Here is a 17,389-nt window from a genome sequence, read left to right on the forward strand (position 1 = left end):
TGCCAGCCTTCCACGGGAGCCCCAGGGCACTCAGCCTCTTTTATTTATTTTTGGTGGGAGAGTGGGGGAAAATAAAGGATGGCTTTTTAACTCAAATGCCAACACAAACTTGAAAAAGAAACTGCATTGACAAGTGCAGAATAGGATAGGCCTGATTTCAAGTCTTCTTTCAAGTATTGGGGGCTAGGAGGTGGGAAAGCAACTGAAATGATAATCAAGCTTTAAGACAACAGGTGGTCAGGTGATCAGAACAGGTGTCCCTGCAGTGCCTCCAGTCCTTGCCTGTCTGAGCCTTGCTAGGCTCTAGCTGGCTCCCTGCAGGCAGGGGCCCAAGCCCAAAGCACATAATGTATCACAATTCAGGCTGGGATTTCCCACTCGGATGGTGGGAAAACCACCTGGTCAGGAGTGATGAGGCCTAAATCCTAATTATTATACAGCCACACAGTGACTATCTATGCGACTATGATGCATAGTCTTCTATGTTGCATAGTCTTGTCTCTGAGTCTTATTTTCTCTTGTCTCTGGACTGATGATTTCAAAGACCTCTTCTACAGGAAACTGGTTCACACAGTGTCCCAAATGCCTGACTTGTGTTCCCTTCTCTTATCTCCGGAATTCCCTTTCCTAATCAGTGATGTTTGTTGTTGCCCACTTGATTACTGAACTGTGATTCTACTCCCACACATTTATTACCTTAATTTAGTTTTTTTAGCCTTTCAAGTCTTCAGTCATATTCTGTTAATAGTTCTAGACCTTCCTTCAGATGTTTGCATTTTTAATGGAGAATGTTCAGTCTTTTTTTTTTTTTTTTTGGTCCAGTTGAACTCTGGGCCTGGGCGCTGTCCCTCAGCTCTTCAGCTCAAGGCTAGGGCTCTACCAGTTGAGCCACAGCGCCACTTCCGGCTTTTTCTGCTTATGTGGTGCTGAGGATTCGAACCCAGGGCCTCATGCATGCAAGGCAAGCGCTCTACCACTGAGCCACCTTCCCAGGCCCAAGCAGGCATTTTCTTGTCTCCAACACAAAAGAACCCTCAGCATCTAAAACCTTTCTTACTTTTTTTCCTTTCTTACTTTTGATTTAAAAAGAAAAAAAAAGCTCTCTTTCTGGGAAGGACAAGACCTTTAAAAAAATCATCTAATTTTTCTTTTCCATGGTTTTTACAGGGGAAAAGAAGTATCTTGTTTATTTTAAAATATTAAATTATGGTGTCCATTTCCCGATGTACTAGCACATAACCGTAAAATACCAATGTTTGGGAGGTTGAGGCAGAAGTCCCAGTCCAGTATGGGCTACATAGCAAGACTTAGTCTTAAACAAACATTACATAGGCTTTGTCCTTCAAATTGCACGTGCACCCTAGACTTCGATCTAGGTCCCCCCCTCCCCCGGTGTGGGGAGGGGCTTCACATACACACAGTCCACCGTTGTCCTAGACTCTGGGGTTCAGAGGGAAGAGTTTCTGGCCCCCACTCTTATCTAAATCACCAGCCAAAGACCCCCCCCTCCCCCGCCCAGTCTCTGAACACCTGTCGGAATGCTGCTGTCCCGCACTCCTCGGCCACTTAACACAACAAACGCCTAGCTCCTTGAGCCCCGGAGATGCGTGCGACGATTTCACCCAGCAGAAAGCACTCCAGAGAGCTGTGCAAACGGAAATTACTGGGTCTCTGGGTAGCTCTGATGTTAAGCGAGGCCTCCAGGATCGCGCCCAGTCCTGCCTCCCTCCGTTTTGCTTGCCGGTGCTGACAAGGGGAAGAGGAGGCACCACCCCAGGCTGAGTCTGGAGCAGTACAAGGCTAAGTGGGTGCATGCATCCTGGGTCTCCATCCCCATCCAGTCTTCTGCAAGCCTCGCCTCCCAGTCAGGCAGAAAGGAACCCCAGGCCGGATCGCCCGTTCCAGACCCAGGCTCCCGAGCAGGGACGAAGGCGGGCACTAGCCGCCACTCCGGCCGGCCCGGGCCCGGCCCTTCTCCCCTACTTTCCGCTCACCCCCGAGCTGCGCGCGCCGCTCACGCCCCCTCCCCAGCTTCCACCAATCAGCGTCCGGAGCGGCGCCCGCGGAGCCAGGGCTCTGATCCGCAGCCAGTTAGCGCCGCGGCCCGAGGCGGCGCCTCGCCCGCCCCCTCGCAGGATGAAAGGCGCCCCGCAGCTGGCGAGGCCGGCGCCGCGCCCGGGGCCCGGGAGCCGCGCGGGCCGGAGCGCTCCGCTTGCACCGCCCGCCCGACCCCGGAACGACCGCCCGCGCTCCGCCTCCGTCCGGGGCGCGGGCGCTGTAGCCCGAGCGGGGGAGCGCAGGGGGCAGGGCCGCGGCGGCGAGGAGGGGTTTGGGGAGGAGCGGATCCGATAAAAGGCAAGCGAAGCGGGCCCCACCCCGCGGCTGGCAGGCCGGCCCGCGGGCAGGCTCGGCGCGTCCCTTCCGTCCGTCCGGCCCGCGCCGGCGGCGGGGAGGCGGCGCGCGGCCCGCAGCCCGCCCATGGAGGCTTTCCCCTGGGCGCCCCGCTCGCCCCGCCGCGGCCGCGCCCCCGCGCCCATGGCGCTCGTGCCCAGCGCCCGCTACGTGAGCGCCCAGGGCCCGGCGCACCCGCAGCCCTTCAGCTCGTGGAACGACTACCTGGGGCTCGCCACGCTCATCACCAAGGCGGTGGACGGCGAGTCGCGCTTCGGCTGCAGCCGCGGCGGAGACGACGACGGCGGTGGCGGCGGCGGAGGGGGTGGAGGCGGCGGGTCCCCGCCCTCCTCCTCCTCCTCGTCCTGCTGCTCCCCCCACGCGGGGACGGGGCCCGGGGCGCTGGGCCCGACGCTGGGGTCGCCTGACTACGACGACGACGAGGACGACGAAGACGACAGCGACGACCCGGGGTCCCGGAGCCGCTACTTGGAGCTGCGCGCTCTGGAGCTGTGCGCGGGCCCCGCCGAGGCCGGGCTGCTGGAGGAGCGCTTCGCCGAGCTGAGCCCGTTCGCGGGTCGCGCCGCCGCGGTGCTGCTGGGCTGCGCCCCCGCCGCCCCCGCCCCGGCCGAGGTGGCGCCGCGCGAGGAGCGGGCTCCGGCGTGGGCGGCCGAGCCTCGCGGGCACGCGGCCCCCGGGGCGGCCGCCGCCCGGCTGCTCAAGCCCGAGCTGCAGGTGTGCGTGTTCTGCCGGAACAACAAGGAGGCGGTGGCGCTCTACACCACCCACATCCTGAAGGGCCCCGACGGGCGAGTGCTGTGCCCGGTACTGCGCCGCTACACGTGTCCCCTGTGCGGCGCCAGCGGCGACAACGCGCACACCATCAAGTACTGCCCGCTCTCCAAAGTGCCGCCGCCGCCCGCCGCCCGCCTGCCGCCGCGCAGCGCCCGGGACAGCCTGCCCGGCAAGAAGCTGCGCTGAGAGCCGGGCTCCGCTCCGCCGAGGCCCGGTGCCACCAGGCAGGGCGGGGCCGCCGCCGCGGAGCTCAGCCCAACTCGGAACGTCGTCTCGGTGGTCTGTCGGGAGAAGCCGGCCGGGAGGAGTACTTTACCGGGGAGCGGTTGGGACTGGACGCTAACATCTTGATTTTTGTCTCTGCAGTGTATAGTTTGCGCACATGCAGAACGGCGAGGGCCGCGTGTATTTCCCTGGCTGAAATAATGGCACCCAGGAGGCATCGTTTATTTACTGTTCAAGTCCACCTATTTTAGATGCGCATCCGTATGAAATGGTCTCTCATCTTGGATGTTTCGTTTCATGAATGGAGACACTTTATTAGGTCTAGAATATTTTTTTAATGAGCCTCTTTAAACTGGCGATTTTTATGGAATGTTGGCAAAAATGACATTGTTGGATGCGATCAATATCTTAGTTTTGCCCCTAGTCACTCTTTAATTCCAGGTGAGGCCTCTGGTAGCTTCAGTTCTGAAAAGTGAAGGTTTATCCAGTATTAATTCGGGAGGGTCCCCTTCTTGTGGCTTGTTTGTTCTAGCTGGAGATTAAATGCACAATCTGTAGCAGGTAGAATACAACTCCTTCTCCTTTTATGTACCAGATCTTTTATTATTGGACTAGCAACTTTCTAAAACTTGTGCCAAGTCATAATCATATTGTGTATACGCTTGGAAATGGTGCTGTTTAAAGAACTTGTGTATTTATACAGTAACAGTATGAGTTCATCTTATCTATAGCTCCTATTTGGCATTTTTCTCCATGCACCCCCCCCATTTCTAATTATTTGCGAATGTCTATGATACTAAGATCAAAGAAGAGAAAATCGAAGTGTTCAGATTGCTGTTTCAGGTTTCCTAAGTGATGGAGAAAAGCTCAGAGCTGTTGCTTCTCCAGCTTTAAAATACGAGTTGGAAAGCTAATGTAATAACCTGAGCTCAGGAAGGTTTTCCCTTTGGGCTGTCTGGCTTCTGGCATCCAGGGAGTACACCAGGATAAGCCCTAATTAAAGGAGTCTTTGGGGGAGGGGTTATGACAAGAAACATGGCCTCCCTGGTGTTCTCATTCTTATTAGAAAGAGATCCTTAGGTGGCCTGGCCACCCCACCAAGTTACCCTTAAGCAGAGGCTCCTAATACTTTATTTTCAACGTTTGTTTTTAAATCCACCACTCCGAATGCCACACTGTGACTTGTAGCTTTAGACTACCAGGGCAAGATGTATAAGGCAAAGATGGAAAGTGAGTTAAGAGGAATACATCAGAAATGCACAAACCACTAGCAAGAGATTGTCTTAAGTCTATAAAGCTTACATTATTAGCTAGGGTATTAGTTCAGACTGGCTTCATGCTAAACAGCTACTTCCACAAACTACTGCCTTGAAGTGGAAACACACTATAAGAATGCAGACTGGGCTAAATATACTGAGTAGCTGAACGCTGTTTGGGACAAAGGAAGGTGCATCAAATGCAGGAGCAATGGTGGAAACATCCATCCCTAATTCTAGCCCCCAACAAGAGAATTGTCTGGGCCTCAGCTCAAGTAGCTTAATAAAATTATGTACATTTTTTTTTTTGCTAAAGAATATTATTACTCTAGTTTCTTTGGAGGTGGGGAGGTAAAATTTTCAAGTCAATGGGAAGTCCCATCACCTATTAGTCTACCTTTTGAAGTCACTATGAACGGTGCACTCTGCAGAACAAAGAACTGACAGGTGGCAGATTCAGCTACCTGGCAAGTTTTAAGACTGGAATTTTAGATTTCCTAAGGCATCAGGCTTTTGTTTTGACTGTAACAGCCTCAGTACCAGAATGCACACTTATGTAATGGGATGCATCCTTTGCCTATTTACTATTCTGGTATTACTATTTTACCTGAACTGGGAAGGCTGAGCAGTTTTTGTGAAGTCCTGGAGTAAAGATGAGATAACTATTACATTAACCTATTTTAAAAGTACCCCATAATCACTTTGCACCATGTCAAATTTGCCTCAATTTTTCCCAACACTGTTAATACTTGTTATTTGTGGTACCAAGTTGTTCCTGTAATAGTTTGGGTATACTTCATTTATTTAAAAGTAATCTTTGTTACTGTAGATGTAGCTCATGTGGTAGAATATCAGCATTCAGCAAAAAAGCCAATGAGAGTGATGTCCTGAGTTCAAGCCCAAGTACTGGCACAAAAATAATCCTTGAGCCAGTGGTTCACACCTGTAGTCCTGGCTATTCAGGTGGCCAAGATGTGAGGATCACAGTTCAAAGCCAATTGGGCAGAAAAGTCTGTGAGACTCTCATCTCCACAAAAAGCCAGAAGGAGCGGTGGCTCAAGTGGTAGAGCACTAGCCTTGAACACAAAAGCTCAGGGACAGCGCTCAAGCCCAGAGTTCAAAACACAGGACTGGCAAAATTATCTTTGGGACTTAATCTAAAACTGAACATTTCTCGATTGTTTAGGGTAGAAAAATCCAGTTTAAAAAAATGACAAGATTACATTCTTCCTGAGAATATGCTCTATTTGTCTAGACAATAAAAGGTATCTGAATCCCCAAGAGTTTTCACCAAGGGCAGAGGCACAGGTTGCTGCTTTCCTGTTCATACTTGTATTTCCACCATGTGTGGTTTTATTTCTTCTAACAGCCACATTAAACTGGAACCATACATTTTCAATCCATATCACTATTTAAATATACTTTGTGGTAAAGACATCAGTCCTGATTTCCAAGTGAATAATTTGGTTCCTTGTAATTAATTTGCTAAGTTGTTATTTCTTCCTATGGCATCATGTACTTTTATTGTAGTTATATAGGAATAGTTATATAGACAATGGCATTGTTTTGAGATATGGTCCTGCTAAGTAACCCACCTGAGCCTTGAACTTAGAATCTTCTATATTGGCCTTCAAAGTGTGATGATCAAAGCTGTCTACTACCATGCAGAGATCAGTGATTCTTAACTATTAACATTCCACGTGCTAACTACTCTACCATGCAGATCAGTGATTCTTAACGATTAACATTCCACGTGCTAACTACTCCTAGAAAATACTCCATAGACAACCAGTGGATGTAGCATTTTGGGAGACAGTGTCATCTCTACCTTCAGGCTTTTTTCTGTATTTAACAGCAATGTTCTGGTTTAAAACTCCTGAAGCCACGGAGAACATGAAGACCAAATGGCATATTTAGGGGTAGGTTGGTTGTTCATTTTCTGTTACACCTGTTAATAAACCTAGGGAAAACGATACAGGGTTGGGTCACAAAGCAAACAGCCTAACACTATTCTGCCCCAGCTATGTGTTCTGGGTCTGACTCAGGATGAAACAAGAGGAGATAGAACAGGAGACACAGATGGGCTGAGTGGAGCAGAAAAGGTAGGTTTCCAGGATAGTGCCTTGAAGCTTTTACACGTCTCACTTAAAGAACTGTCCGGAATTCTGCAATATCACATGTACTATCACCTAAGTACAAACTCATGCCCTGATATAGTCATCATCTCTTAAGTTCAGAAAGCAAAGTCCTCCCCACAACAAAAGGCTTATTTTTTAAAGACTTTCATATTAGGGCTAGAGGCATGGCTCAGTGGCAAAGTGCCTGTGAAAGTACAAGGCCCTGAGTTCAAATTCTAGCACTATCCAAATATACCAACTTTTAGCATACTGAAATGTCAGGTATCAGTCTTTCAAAAGTGACTTCCACCATTAGTATTATCAAACGAAAGATGATTGTGGTTCACACCTTGTAATACTAGCTATCAGGAGGCTGAGATCTGAATATATGGTTCAGGGTCTTCAATTAATCACCAAAGAAAGCCATATGTGGAGCTATGGCGTAAATGGTGGAGGGCAAAAAGCTTAGTTAGGGACAGCACCCAAGCTCTGAAATTCAAGCTGTAGGACAAACAAACCCTACTCCACCCCATGGCAAAAAACAAAACAAAAAAAATCATAGAAGAATCTGACTAAACAAAACCATATCCGTACACCCTTCTTCTGGCCTTAAAGCTGTCCCAACAAACAGCAATTCTCATCACTACTCCCCAAGTTTATAGTGCCCATAGCCTTAACATTCCCTTATTTCTATGTTCAAAAAATCCAAAAGTGATACCTGTACATACCACGTGCACACTATGATGCTAGCTACTCAGGAAGCTGAGATCTGAGGATCAAGGTGCTCATATCTCCAACTAACCACCAAAAGCCAGAAGTGGAGCTGTGGCTCTAATGGTAGAACACTAAAAACAGCTGAGAGAGAGCACCCAAGCTGGGTTCAAGCCCCACAACCAGCATTTAAAAACAAAAAAGTTGAAGAGCTTCACTTACAGACAGGTAATAATCTAGTGGTATTTCTAGTTGCTTTCTGTGTTATATTTAGGCTATTTTCCATTTTTCAATACATAAGAGATATAACACTGATAAAAAGAAAACAAAATACACTCACCTCAATGCAAACGTACTAACCATAAGCAAAACGCTTTATATTCATAAACCAACACTAAAACAAATTCTGTAAGTATTTTATTTATCATTGAAGAAAAAAGAAAAACACAGCAGCAAGTTCTGTGTTGGCTTCAATAAGACCAGATAGTTAATCTTTAACATCACTACTGCACTCCAAAATTGAAGGCAACACAGTCATTACTACAAATTACTTGTTGACTCTATCCTGAAGAGAAAGAAAATTAGGAAACAGAATTTAAACAATTCCTCCAAACCACACATTTATAAATATCATATTTTAAATGCTTAAAAAGGCATGAATACTCCATTAATGGAAAAGCAGTTTGCTATTGGCAACAGAAAAAAAAAAAAAAACCTCAGCGACAATTGAGCAAATCTTATAGAACTGAGAAGCCATACTATGCTAGATTCCCACAGAGCAGCAGTATGTCATGTCATGACAATGACTGCAAATTACCTCATACTCACCTCCTCAAAGCTACGAAAATCCCACTGTAGCCATGCAATGTTTACTGCATTTCTCTGATCCTAAAAACAGTACCTCAAAATGCCTAGAGAAGTACATGTTCCAGTATTGGTGTGTCAACTTTCAGATCCACTGGCTTAAAGGATTTCCAAATACATCTTAACAGAATCTTACCTTATTCCAAATTAATACCAGATATTTCAAAATCAAAAGAAAAAAAGATCAATTGTATACCAAGATAACAGGTATTCCTCAATACCTGAAGGGTTCACATTTTTTATTTTTTTTGTTTTTTTCTTTTTTGTAAACAAATGATTGATGAAATAATGCAACACCTTAAATTCCAGAAAATGGCATGGTTTCCCAACCCTCTGTGGATACGGTGCATGATCAATCTGTTATATAGGGTTAATAATACAAGTTCATGCTTTTTTGTGTGTGTTATGGTGAGACAACATTAAAGAATCCAATTTAGACTGGCTGAAGCACAAGTATAATAATCCTTGAATGTGGTTAAACCTATGTAAAACACAAGTTCGAATCCATTATCTTGAGACTTAACGTCGTACTGTGGTCCATCCATCCTCATCAGTCTCATTTTTAGTACGACGAAGAGACTCCTTATCTTTCTCAGCTCTCCAAGAGGCCTTTTCTTTATCACCTTCCCTTTCACGATCCCGGTCTCTTTCTCGATCTCTAGTTAGAGCTGGGGGAGGAACACGACGGGGTGGATCTCGCTCTTCTCCCCTGTCATCTTTCCTGTCATCAGAACGTCTCCAAGAACTTACTAAAAAAGATGAATTGAACAAAGAATGTAATCCAGACAAAAGCAAGAGAAGAGACTCTATCAGAAAAACCAAAAGCGAAAAGACTGAGAGCTGTGGTTTGAATGGTAAGGCACTTGCTTAACAGGAGACCTAGGTTCAATCCCCAGCACTATATAAAAAAATGTAAAGTAGAGCGCGGCACCAATGGCTCACACCTGTAATTCTAGCTACTCAGGAGGCTTTTAGATGTAAGGATTGTGGTTCAAAGTAAGCCTAGGCAGAAAAGTTTGTGAGACTTTCCAATAAACTACTCAAAAAAATGCACAAGTGGCACTGTGGTTCAAGTGGTAGTGATAGCATAGAAGGCAGGGCTGGCCAAAAAAAAAAAAGGTAAAAATTGAGTGGGGAAAAAAAGCTTTAAGTGTCTTAAATCAAACAACCTGAGACAAAAAAATGTATCTACCTAAAATTGCTCAGAAATTTTGTGAAGATTACATAGAATCATACCTAAAACTTCACACATTTGGTATTTCCAATAAAAGCTTTAAAAAATCAAACCTACAAACAAAATGAAAAATAAGCAGAAATCATTGCTAAATAAAACATTTTAATCTGAGGCTCATAGTTCAAACCAGTCTCGGCAGGAAACTCTGTGAGACTCTTAGTTCCAATTAACCACCAAAAACCTGGAAGTAGAGATGTGGTTCAAACAGCAGTAATAGCTTTGAGTGAAAAAGTAAGGGGCAGCTCCCAGGTCCTGAGTTCAAGCCACAGTACTGACACATATACACCCCCCTCCACATACACCCCCAAGGATTTCTGGCGCTTGAAGAATTTTAACAGCAAATTAGTCATAAAACATCAAAGTTCAGCCAGGTACCAGTGGCTCACACCTCCTTAGCTACTAAGGAGGCTGTGATCTGAGAAACAATTCAATACCAGCCTGGGTAGGAAAGTCTGTTAAACTCTTGTCTCCACTAAACTACCAAAAAGCTGAAAGTGGAGCTGTGGCTCAAGTGATAGCCTTGAGCAAAAGAAACTCAGGGACAGCACTCAGGCTCAGCATAAAAAGAAAAAAAAAGTTTTAAGCTATGATGACAATCATGATTGTGGTGTGCACACAAAATATTAAAACGTGAAACTTATAAAGGGCCTGGCTAAATTAGAAGAGCACCTGACAAGCAAATTGAAGGCCCTGCGAAACCCCAAATGGTACCCAAAAACATAAACAGAAAAGAACCAAAGTTTTGCCATGTACAGCAAGCATTGCTTACTAAAGTTTTCACTACCAATTTTAGAGAGCAGTTATGTTTATCCACCAGAACATAACTTCCAGATAACTTAGTCATTTCATTAAATTTCATAAATGTGTATTGTTCATTTTAGCCTATCACTGTACTGATCTTAGAAATGAGCTCAGTTCACAATCTGATCATAAAGCTCTAAATGGAATAAAGTATCAACTGTTCAGTTTTGAGTTCATAGAACTCTACAAGTTAACTAAATCCTCCTCACAGTTTTCCATACACCAGCAGCTGTAATGACCATACCTTCCTCTCGCTCTGATCTGAGGGGTGGTCCTCTCCGCTCTCGGTCATCTCTTAGATCTCGCCTTTCTCTTAGATCACGCCTATCATCTCGGTCACGCCGACGGTCATCCCTATCCCTCTCATCGCGGCGACTTGAATCTCTCCAGCTTGAAGATTCTTCAGCTGGTCCTCTTCTCCAGCCACCTTCATCCCTGTAGCCATTTGAAAGGACAAAATTCTTGATATTGACTAATTTTCATAACTTTCCCTCAATTAGATATATTTAGACATAAAAACCAAGCAAAGATATATCAAAGTGCATTTCCTCCCACATAGTAGCCACCACACACATAGCTACCTCAATCCACTTACAGTCAAGGCAGCTAGCATCACTACCTATATCCCAAGCACTCAACAACCACATGTGGCTGTTGACTTCAGACAAGAAGGTGGACAATATAAATACACAACTTTCCATCCTTGTAGAAAATTATACTTCTTGAGAAGCAAGCACTGTCTAAATTTATCAGCATACGTACTTCAGTAGAGGAAAGAAGACACTTTTTTTGGTGGATCCTGAGGTTTGAACTCTGGGCCTAGGCACTGTCCCTGAGTCTCACAGTTTCCTTCCCAGGCTGGCTTTGAACCGTGATCCTCAGATCTCAGCCTCCTCTGTAGTTAGGATTACAGGCGTGAGCCACCGGCACTGGGCAGAAACTAGAACTTATACTATTAATTTTTTAAAGGATTTTTTAAAAGAAAGAGGTGATATGGGAATTAGCTTAGTGGTAGTGCTTGCCTAGCATGCATGAAGCGGTGCTGTGGCTCATGTAGCTGAGTGCTAGCTTGAGCAAAGGCAGCTCAGGGACAGCACCCAGGCCCTGAGTTCAAGCCCCAGTATTGGTCAAAAAAAGAGGTTGCTAGGATAGTTCCGTTAAGAAGAAAAGACTGACTGGGCACTGGTAGGCTCACAACTGCTATCCTAACTACTTTGGGAGACAGCATGAACACTTTTGAGATTCCCCAATTCAACCAATAGCTGGGCATCATCCCTGCTACAATAGGTAGTAAGTAAGTAACCCTACTTCAAAAATAACCAGGGGCTGGAAACGTGGCTCAGTGGTAGAGTGCTTGCAAGCCTAGCATGCATGAAGCCCTGGGTTCCATTCCTCAGTACCACATTAAAAAAAGCCAGAAGTGGCTCTGTGTCTCAAGTGGTAGAGTGCTAGCACTGAGCACAGAAAGGCTCAGGGACAGAGCCCAGGCCCTGAGTTAAAGCCATAAGACCAGCAAAAATAAATAAATAAATCTAGATTAAAAAAAAATAATCAGAGGGGGAGGGGAGAGGCTGGGAAGGGATGTGAAGGGTAAACAGAGGAGGAGGCTGCAATGCTTGGTAAGAAATGTACGCATTATCCTGCCCATGTAATTGTAACCCCTCTGTACAGTTTGTTCACAAATAAAATAAAATAAGAATTAAAAAAAAATAATCAGAGCAAAAAAGGCTATAAGTGAAGCTCAAACAGAGCCACACTTATTTTCTGAGCCAGTAAGACGCCCTGAGTTCAAGTCCTAAAACCACCCCCTTAAACACACACACAAACACACAGACATTTGTAATTTACAAGTAACATATCCAACCTGGGAGGTCTTCTGAAGCGATCCTCACGATCCCCATCTCTCTCTCTATCCCTTTCTCGCTCAATGTCCTTGTCATTCTCCTCACGATCTTGATTGTCTCTGTCCCTTTCCTTGTCTCTATCCCATTCGCGTTCTTCTGCTGGTCTTGAATCCCGAGGTGGACCCCAACTCTCTTCTCTGGCTTTTTCTTTCTCTCTCCATCCACCTGTATTTTTTAAAGAAGGATTTATTTCACCCTCAAAACAGACTAATTTTCAAGGTAGAAGGTGGAATCCAACACTTTGGATATGCTAGGCGAACACTACCACTGAGCCACACCTCAAGCACTTACGAGAGATCTTAACATTAGTGAACTCATACTCATTAGCATTCTAAACACTAATGAGATATTTCAATTTCCTTTTTAAAAGAAAAGGTTAAAGCTATGTACCTAATTGCACAGACTACTTATTAACAGTTCCTCCTACATCTATCTCTATAGATAACACAGTCCAAATTAAATGTCTCATAAAACTTAGGTTATTGTTGAGTTTTTCCTGTTGTATGTATGCATTGATTTCAGATTCAAACCTTTTCTAATTCTAAGCAGACTGCTTATTTAAGCAGAAAACACTATTTTTTGAGTTATAAGTCCCAATTGTGGATTTACTTATACCCTGCCAACATTTTCAGAGGCTGTATCAAAGACTTTTTCTTTTCTTATACCTGTCCTCCAACCCTCCCACACACGTATTCATGAATACGATAAATGCTTTGATCCTGCCCAGTCTCACAAGTAACCATGTCTGAACCTATATGTTACATGAAGCAGAAAGGGCCCAAAGTAAGCAAATGTTTCTGTGGGAGTGTATTAATACCTGCAAAGCTAACAATTACTGTTGTCAACAATGATACTAACATGTACCAAAGCATTAACCTAAACCCTCTGCTTTACTTGTTCACCATAGCTGAGTTATCTTCACTATAGGCAGATTTTGACCTTGTGGCAATTACAATCACTGAGAGCAGCAGAACATCTGAGTGGCCTGACACAGGATCCCATCTGAGACTGTATCACTCTGCCTTCCAGCTGCAGCTCTTACTATCAAGCATCCCTCTCAGGCGTGCTTATTTAGTGCCATGTTCCTCACATCTTTGTGATTTTTGCTGCTGAATTTGCTGTCTAAAATGACCTCAGTGTAGCACTTAGGTATTATTTTTATCCTAAAAACAAGAAAGTTGATGATATGCCTTAAGAAAATAAATGTGCTAAACAAAAAGGTTTGTTTAGGTACAAGCTATATTATATAGTATTTATTATATAGTATTTATTATATATTATATAGTATATATTATATAGTATATTATATAGTACATGAGCTCAATGTAATAAGTCAACATAGTTTTAAATAAATTGCTTTTAAGTAATAATAACACAAAATTTATATATTGGAATAACCAGTCTCAATTTAGAATTTTTCTACATTCATGGCAACACTGAGAACCTACTGTACTGTTAAACCACTTTACATAAAGCACAAAAAGGTAAGCTTACTTAAAGTTACACAGCTGAACAATGGAATAGAATGAGACCTGAACAGACAAGAGGCATACCATAAAAACTGTAAGAGTAAAACCACAGAAGCTTCTCACTTGGATCTAGACTTTAGAATGAATTATTCTGGTTATGGAACACAGGAAAGAGCACAAAGAGAGTGGGTAAGACCAGAAACAAGGTAAGAACAAGAGTCTGAAAGGATGGAGACTCAGACTCAAGTATAACCAGGAGGAAGACAAAATTGAATGGGTATAAGGATCATCAAAACAGCAAAACTTAGCTGGGTGCTAAGTTTTGCAAGTGCTAAGTTAAAGGCTCATGCCTATAACCCTAACTACTCAGGATGCTGACAATTGTGGTTTGGAATCATCCCAGGCAGAAAAGGCCATGAGACTTTTATCTCCAAGAAACTACTCAGAAAAAGCTGGAAGTGGCATTGTGGCTCAAGTGGCACAGTGCTAGCCTTGAGCAGAGGCTAAGGGACAGCATCCAGGCCCTGAGTTCAAGCCCCAGGATCAGGGGGAGGAAAAAAAAACAAAACTAAATGACTAATAAGAGCATGGTGTGGTAATAAACACCTTTAATCCAAACACTCAGAAGGCAGAGACATGAGGATCTGAGTTTGAGGCCAGCTTGGAATATAAAGTGAGATATTGTCTATTAAACAACACTAAAAGGAAGTGGTGCTGTGGCTCAAGTGGTAGAGTGCTCGCCTTGAGCTGAAGAGCGCAAGGACAGCGCCCAGGCCCAGAGTTTAAGACCCACAACTTCGCCTGTAATCCTAGCTACTCAGGAGGCTGAGATCTGAGGATCGCGGTTCAAAGCCAGCCCGGGCAGGAAAGACCGCGAGACTCCTATCTCCAATAAACCACCAGAAAACCGGAAGTGGCGCTGTAGCTCAAGTGGTAGAGCGCTTGCCTTGAGCTGAAGAGCTGAGGGACAGCGCCCAGGCCCAGAGTTCAAGCCCCACGACCGACCAAAAAAAAAAAGACCCACAACTGACAAAAAAAAAAAAAAAAACCAGCAAAAAGAACTTGCTGGGAAGGTAGCTCAGCGGCACAGTGCAGCCTTGCAAGCATGAAGCCCTGGGTTCGATTCCTCAGCACCACATAAACAGAAAAAGCCAGAAGTGGCGCTGTGGCTCCAGTGGTAGAGCGCTAGCCTTGAGCTGAAGAGCTGAGGGACAGCGCCCAGGCCCAGAGTTCAGGCCCCACAACCGGCAAAACAAACAAACAACAACAACAAAAACACTAAAAAATAGTAATAATAAAATAAAGACAGTACAGCACCATCTTTAAGCAAAAAGGCTAAGGAAGAGTGTGAGGCCCAAGTTCAAGCCCCAGTACAGGCACAAAACAAAAACAAAAACAAAAACCAGCCAGGTGCAAATGTTTCATGCCTGTAATCCTTACTCAAGTGGCTGAGATCTGAAAATCAGTTCAAAGCCATACTGGGCAGGAAAGTTCATGAGACACTTACCTCCAATTAACCACAAGGAAACACCACCACCTCCAACAACAACAAAAAACAATTCCTAGCTTATCTGTGGGGAGAAGTCAATGAATCTAGTTTGGCATAGATTAAATTCCGAAGTGTTAAGAGAAATTGCAAATGGAATATGGACAAATATTTAATAAGACTAAATTTTGGTTAGAGGTAAAGACTGAGCCTGAATAGAATTTTTAAAACCACAGCTTTGGATGGGCACAAAAAGGTCCTTTGAAATACAAGGCAAAAAAGGACAAGCTTGTAAGTAAAGGTGTGGCTCAAGTCGTACAGTACCAGCCTTAAGTGAAAAAAAGCCAAGCAAGAACACCAGGCCAAAGCTCTGGGAGACAAACGGTGTAGGTTCTGATAGGCAGAAGTTAGTGCGGCTGGGAAGGTGGTTCAGTGGTAGAGTGCTTGCCTTGCATTCATGAGGCCCTGGGTTCAATTCCTCAGCACCACATACGCAGAAAAAAAAAAAAGCTGGAAGTGGTGCTATGGCTCAAGTGGTAGAGTGCTAGCCTTGAGCTGAAGACTGAGAGACAGCGCCCAGGCCCAGAGTTCAGGCCCCACAACTGACAAAACAAACAAACAAACAAAGAGTATGCTATAGCAAAGGCACATTTTTGACAAGAAAATCATTGTATATGCCAACCTGTCCTTTCATTTTCTACATGTCAGAATTTTACCTGGTTTTACAAATGGTCTCCAGGGACCAGGTCTTGAGTCATCACCGCGTCTGGGAATCCGATCATCATCCATGTTTCTCCAAGGCCCTCTGTCATCTTCAGCACCTCGTCTGGAAACTCTATCATCATCAGCATTCCTCCAGGGTCCTCGGTCATCATCCAATCCTCTCCTGGGACCTCGGTCATCATCCAAACCTCTCCTGGGACCTCTGTCATCATCCATGTTCCGTCTGGGGCCCCGGTCATCATCAGTACTACGCCAGGATGATCGCTCATCATCAGCAACTCCTCGCCTTGGCCCTCGGTCCTCATCCATGCCCCGTCTTGGTCCTCTGTCCTCATCAGCTGCTCGCCAGCTTCCTCTGTCATCATCCAGCCCTCGTCTAGGTGGCCTGTCATCATCCCCATGCCTCCAGCTTCCCCTGTCATCATCACCAATTCGTCTTGGAGGCCTGTCATCATCCGTATTACGCCAGGAAGGACGGTCATCATCTGCCCCACGTCGAGAGAAACGGTCTTCATCAGGACCACGTCTAGGGGCTCTGTCATCATCCAGGCCACGCCTAGGTATACGATCATCATCTGGCCTGACAGAAGATTCTCTCTCTTCATCATCCCCCACACGCCTTGGTCGATCTTCATCTCTTCTATGAGGCCTCTCTTCATCCCGACCTTCTCCACGTCTCCAATCCCTATAGAGCAACAGGCCATATTTATCAGCAACTTTTTTTGAAAGTTGTGGATTCTTTGAGGAATTAGGTTTTATTTCACTCTTTTGTTTCAAACACTAATTTTAATCCTGGTACTTAAAAAAAAAAGCTCTCAGCTGGGCGCTGGTGGCTCACGCCTGTAATCCTAGCTACTCAGGAGGCTGAGATCTGAGGATCGCGGTTCAAAGCCAGCCCGGGCAGGGGAGACCGTGAGACTCCTATCTCCAATAAACCACCAGAAAACCGGAAGTGGCGCTGTAGCTCAAGTGGTAGAGCGCTCGCCTTGAGCTGAAGAGCTGAGGGACAGCGCCCAGGCCCAGAGTTCAAGCCCCACGGCCGACAAAAAAAAAAAAAAAAAAAAAAAAAAAAAGCTCTCATGACACAGGAGGCTGAGATCTGAGGATTGCATTCCAAAGCCAGCCCAGTCAGGAAGTCCAGAGACTGACTCTTATCTCCAATTCCAGAGTGGTGCTATGGCTCTAAGTGATGAGTGCTAACCCTGACTGAAAATGCTCAAGGACAGCATCAAGGTTCTGAGTTTAAGCCCCAAAACTGACAAAAAAAAAAAAAAAACAGTTTCCCTAATAAAATGTAACACAAGGGCTGGGCAGGTGCCTTAGTGGCAGATTGCTTGCCCTACATGCATGAATCCCTGTGTTCAATTCCTCAGTACTATATAAACAGAAATGGCTGGAAGTGGTGCAATGGCT

General features: G+C 45.3%; 2 protein-coding genes across 2 annotated transcripts in view; one reads left to right on the forward strand and one right to left on the reverse strand.

Annotated features, from left to right (window-relative positions):
- Window positions 1-2,394: 2,394 nt before the first annotated feature.
- Window positions 2,395-7,911, forward strand: Nanos1 (nanos C2HC-type zinc finger 1). The gene has a single exon (XM_069988133.1). It carries the CDS (start codon window positions 2,479-2,481, stop codon window positions 3,370-3,372), a length of 894 nt encoding a protein of 297 aa, XP_069844234.1. The 5' UTR covers window positions 2,395-2,478; the 3' UTR covers window positions 3,373-7,911.
- Window positions 7,896-17,389, reverse strand: part of Eif3a (eukaryotic translation initiation factor 3 subunit A) — a 43,536-nt gene continuing 34,042 nt past the window's right edge. Inside the window, exons 19-22 of the mRNA XM_069988126.1 lie at window positions 15,970-16,661; window positions 12,259-12,463; window positions 10,639-10,829; window positions 7,896-9,108 (exon numbers count right to left, since the gene is read on the reverse strand). Of these exons, the coding sequence (XP_069844227.1) occupies window positions 8,879-9,108; window positions 10,639-10,829; window positions 12,259-12,463; window positions 15,970-16,661 (1,318 nt within the window). The 3' untranslated portion in view covers window positions 7,896-8,878. The remainder of the gene's footprint in view (window positions 9,109-10,638; window positions 10,830-12,258; window positions 12,464-15,969; window positions 16,662-17,389) is intronic.

The sequence above is a fragment of the Dipodomys merriami genome, unplaced genomic scaffold (genome assembly GCF_024711535.1).
Source record: "Dipodomys merriami isolate MVZ:Mamm:240054 unplaced genomic scaffold, mDipMer1.0.p SCAF_35, whole genome shotgun sequence".
Lineage (NCBI taxonomy): Eukaryota > Metazoa > Chordata > Mammalia > Rodentia > Heteromyidae > Dipodomys > Dipodomys merriami.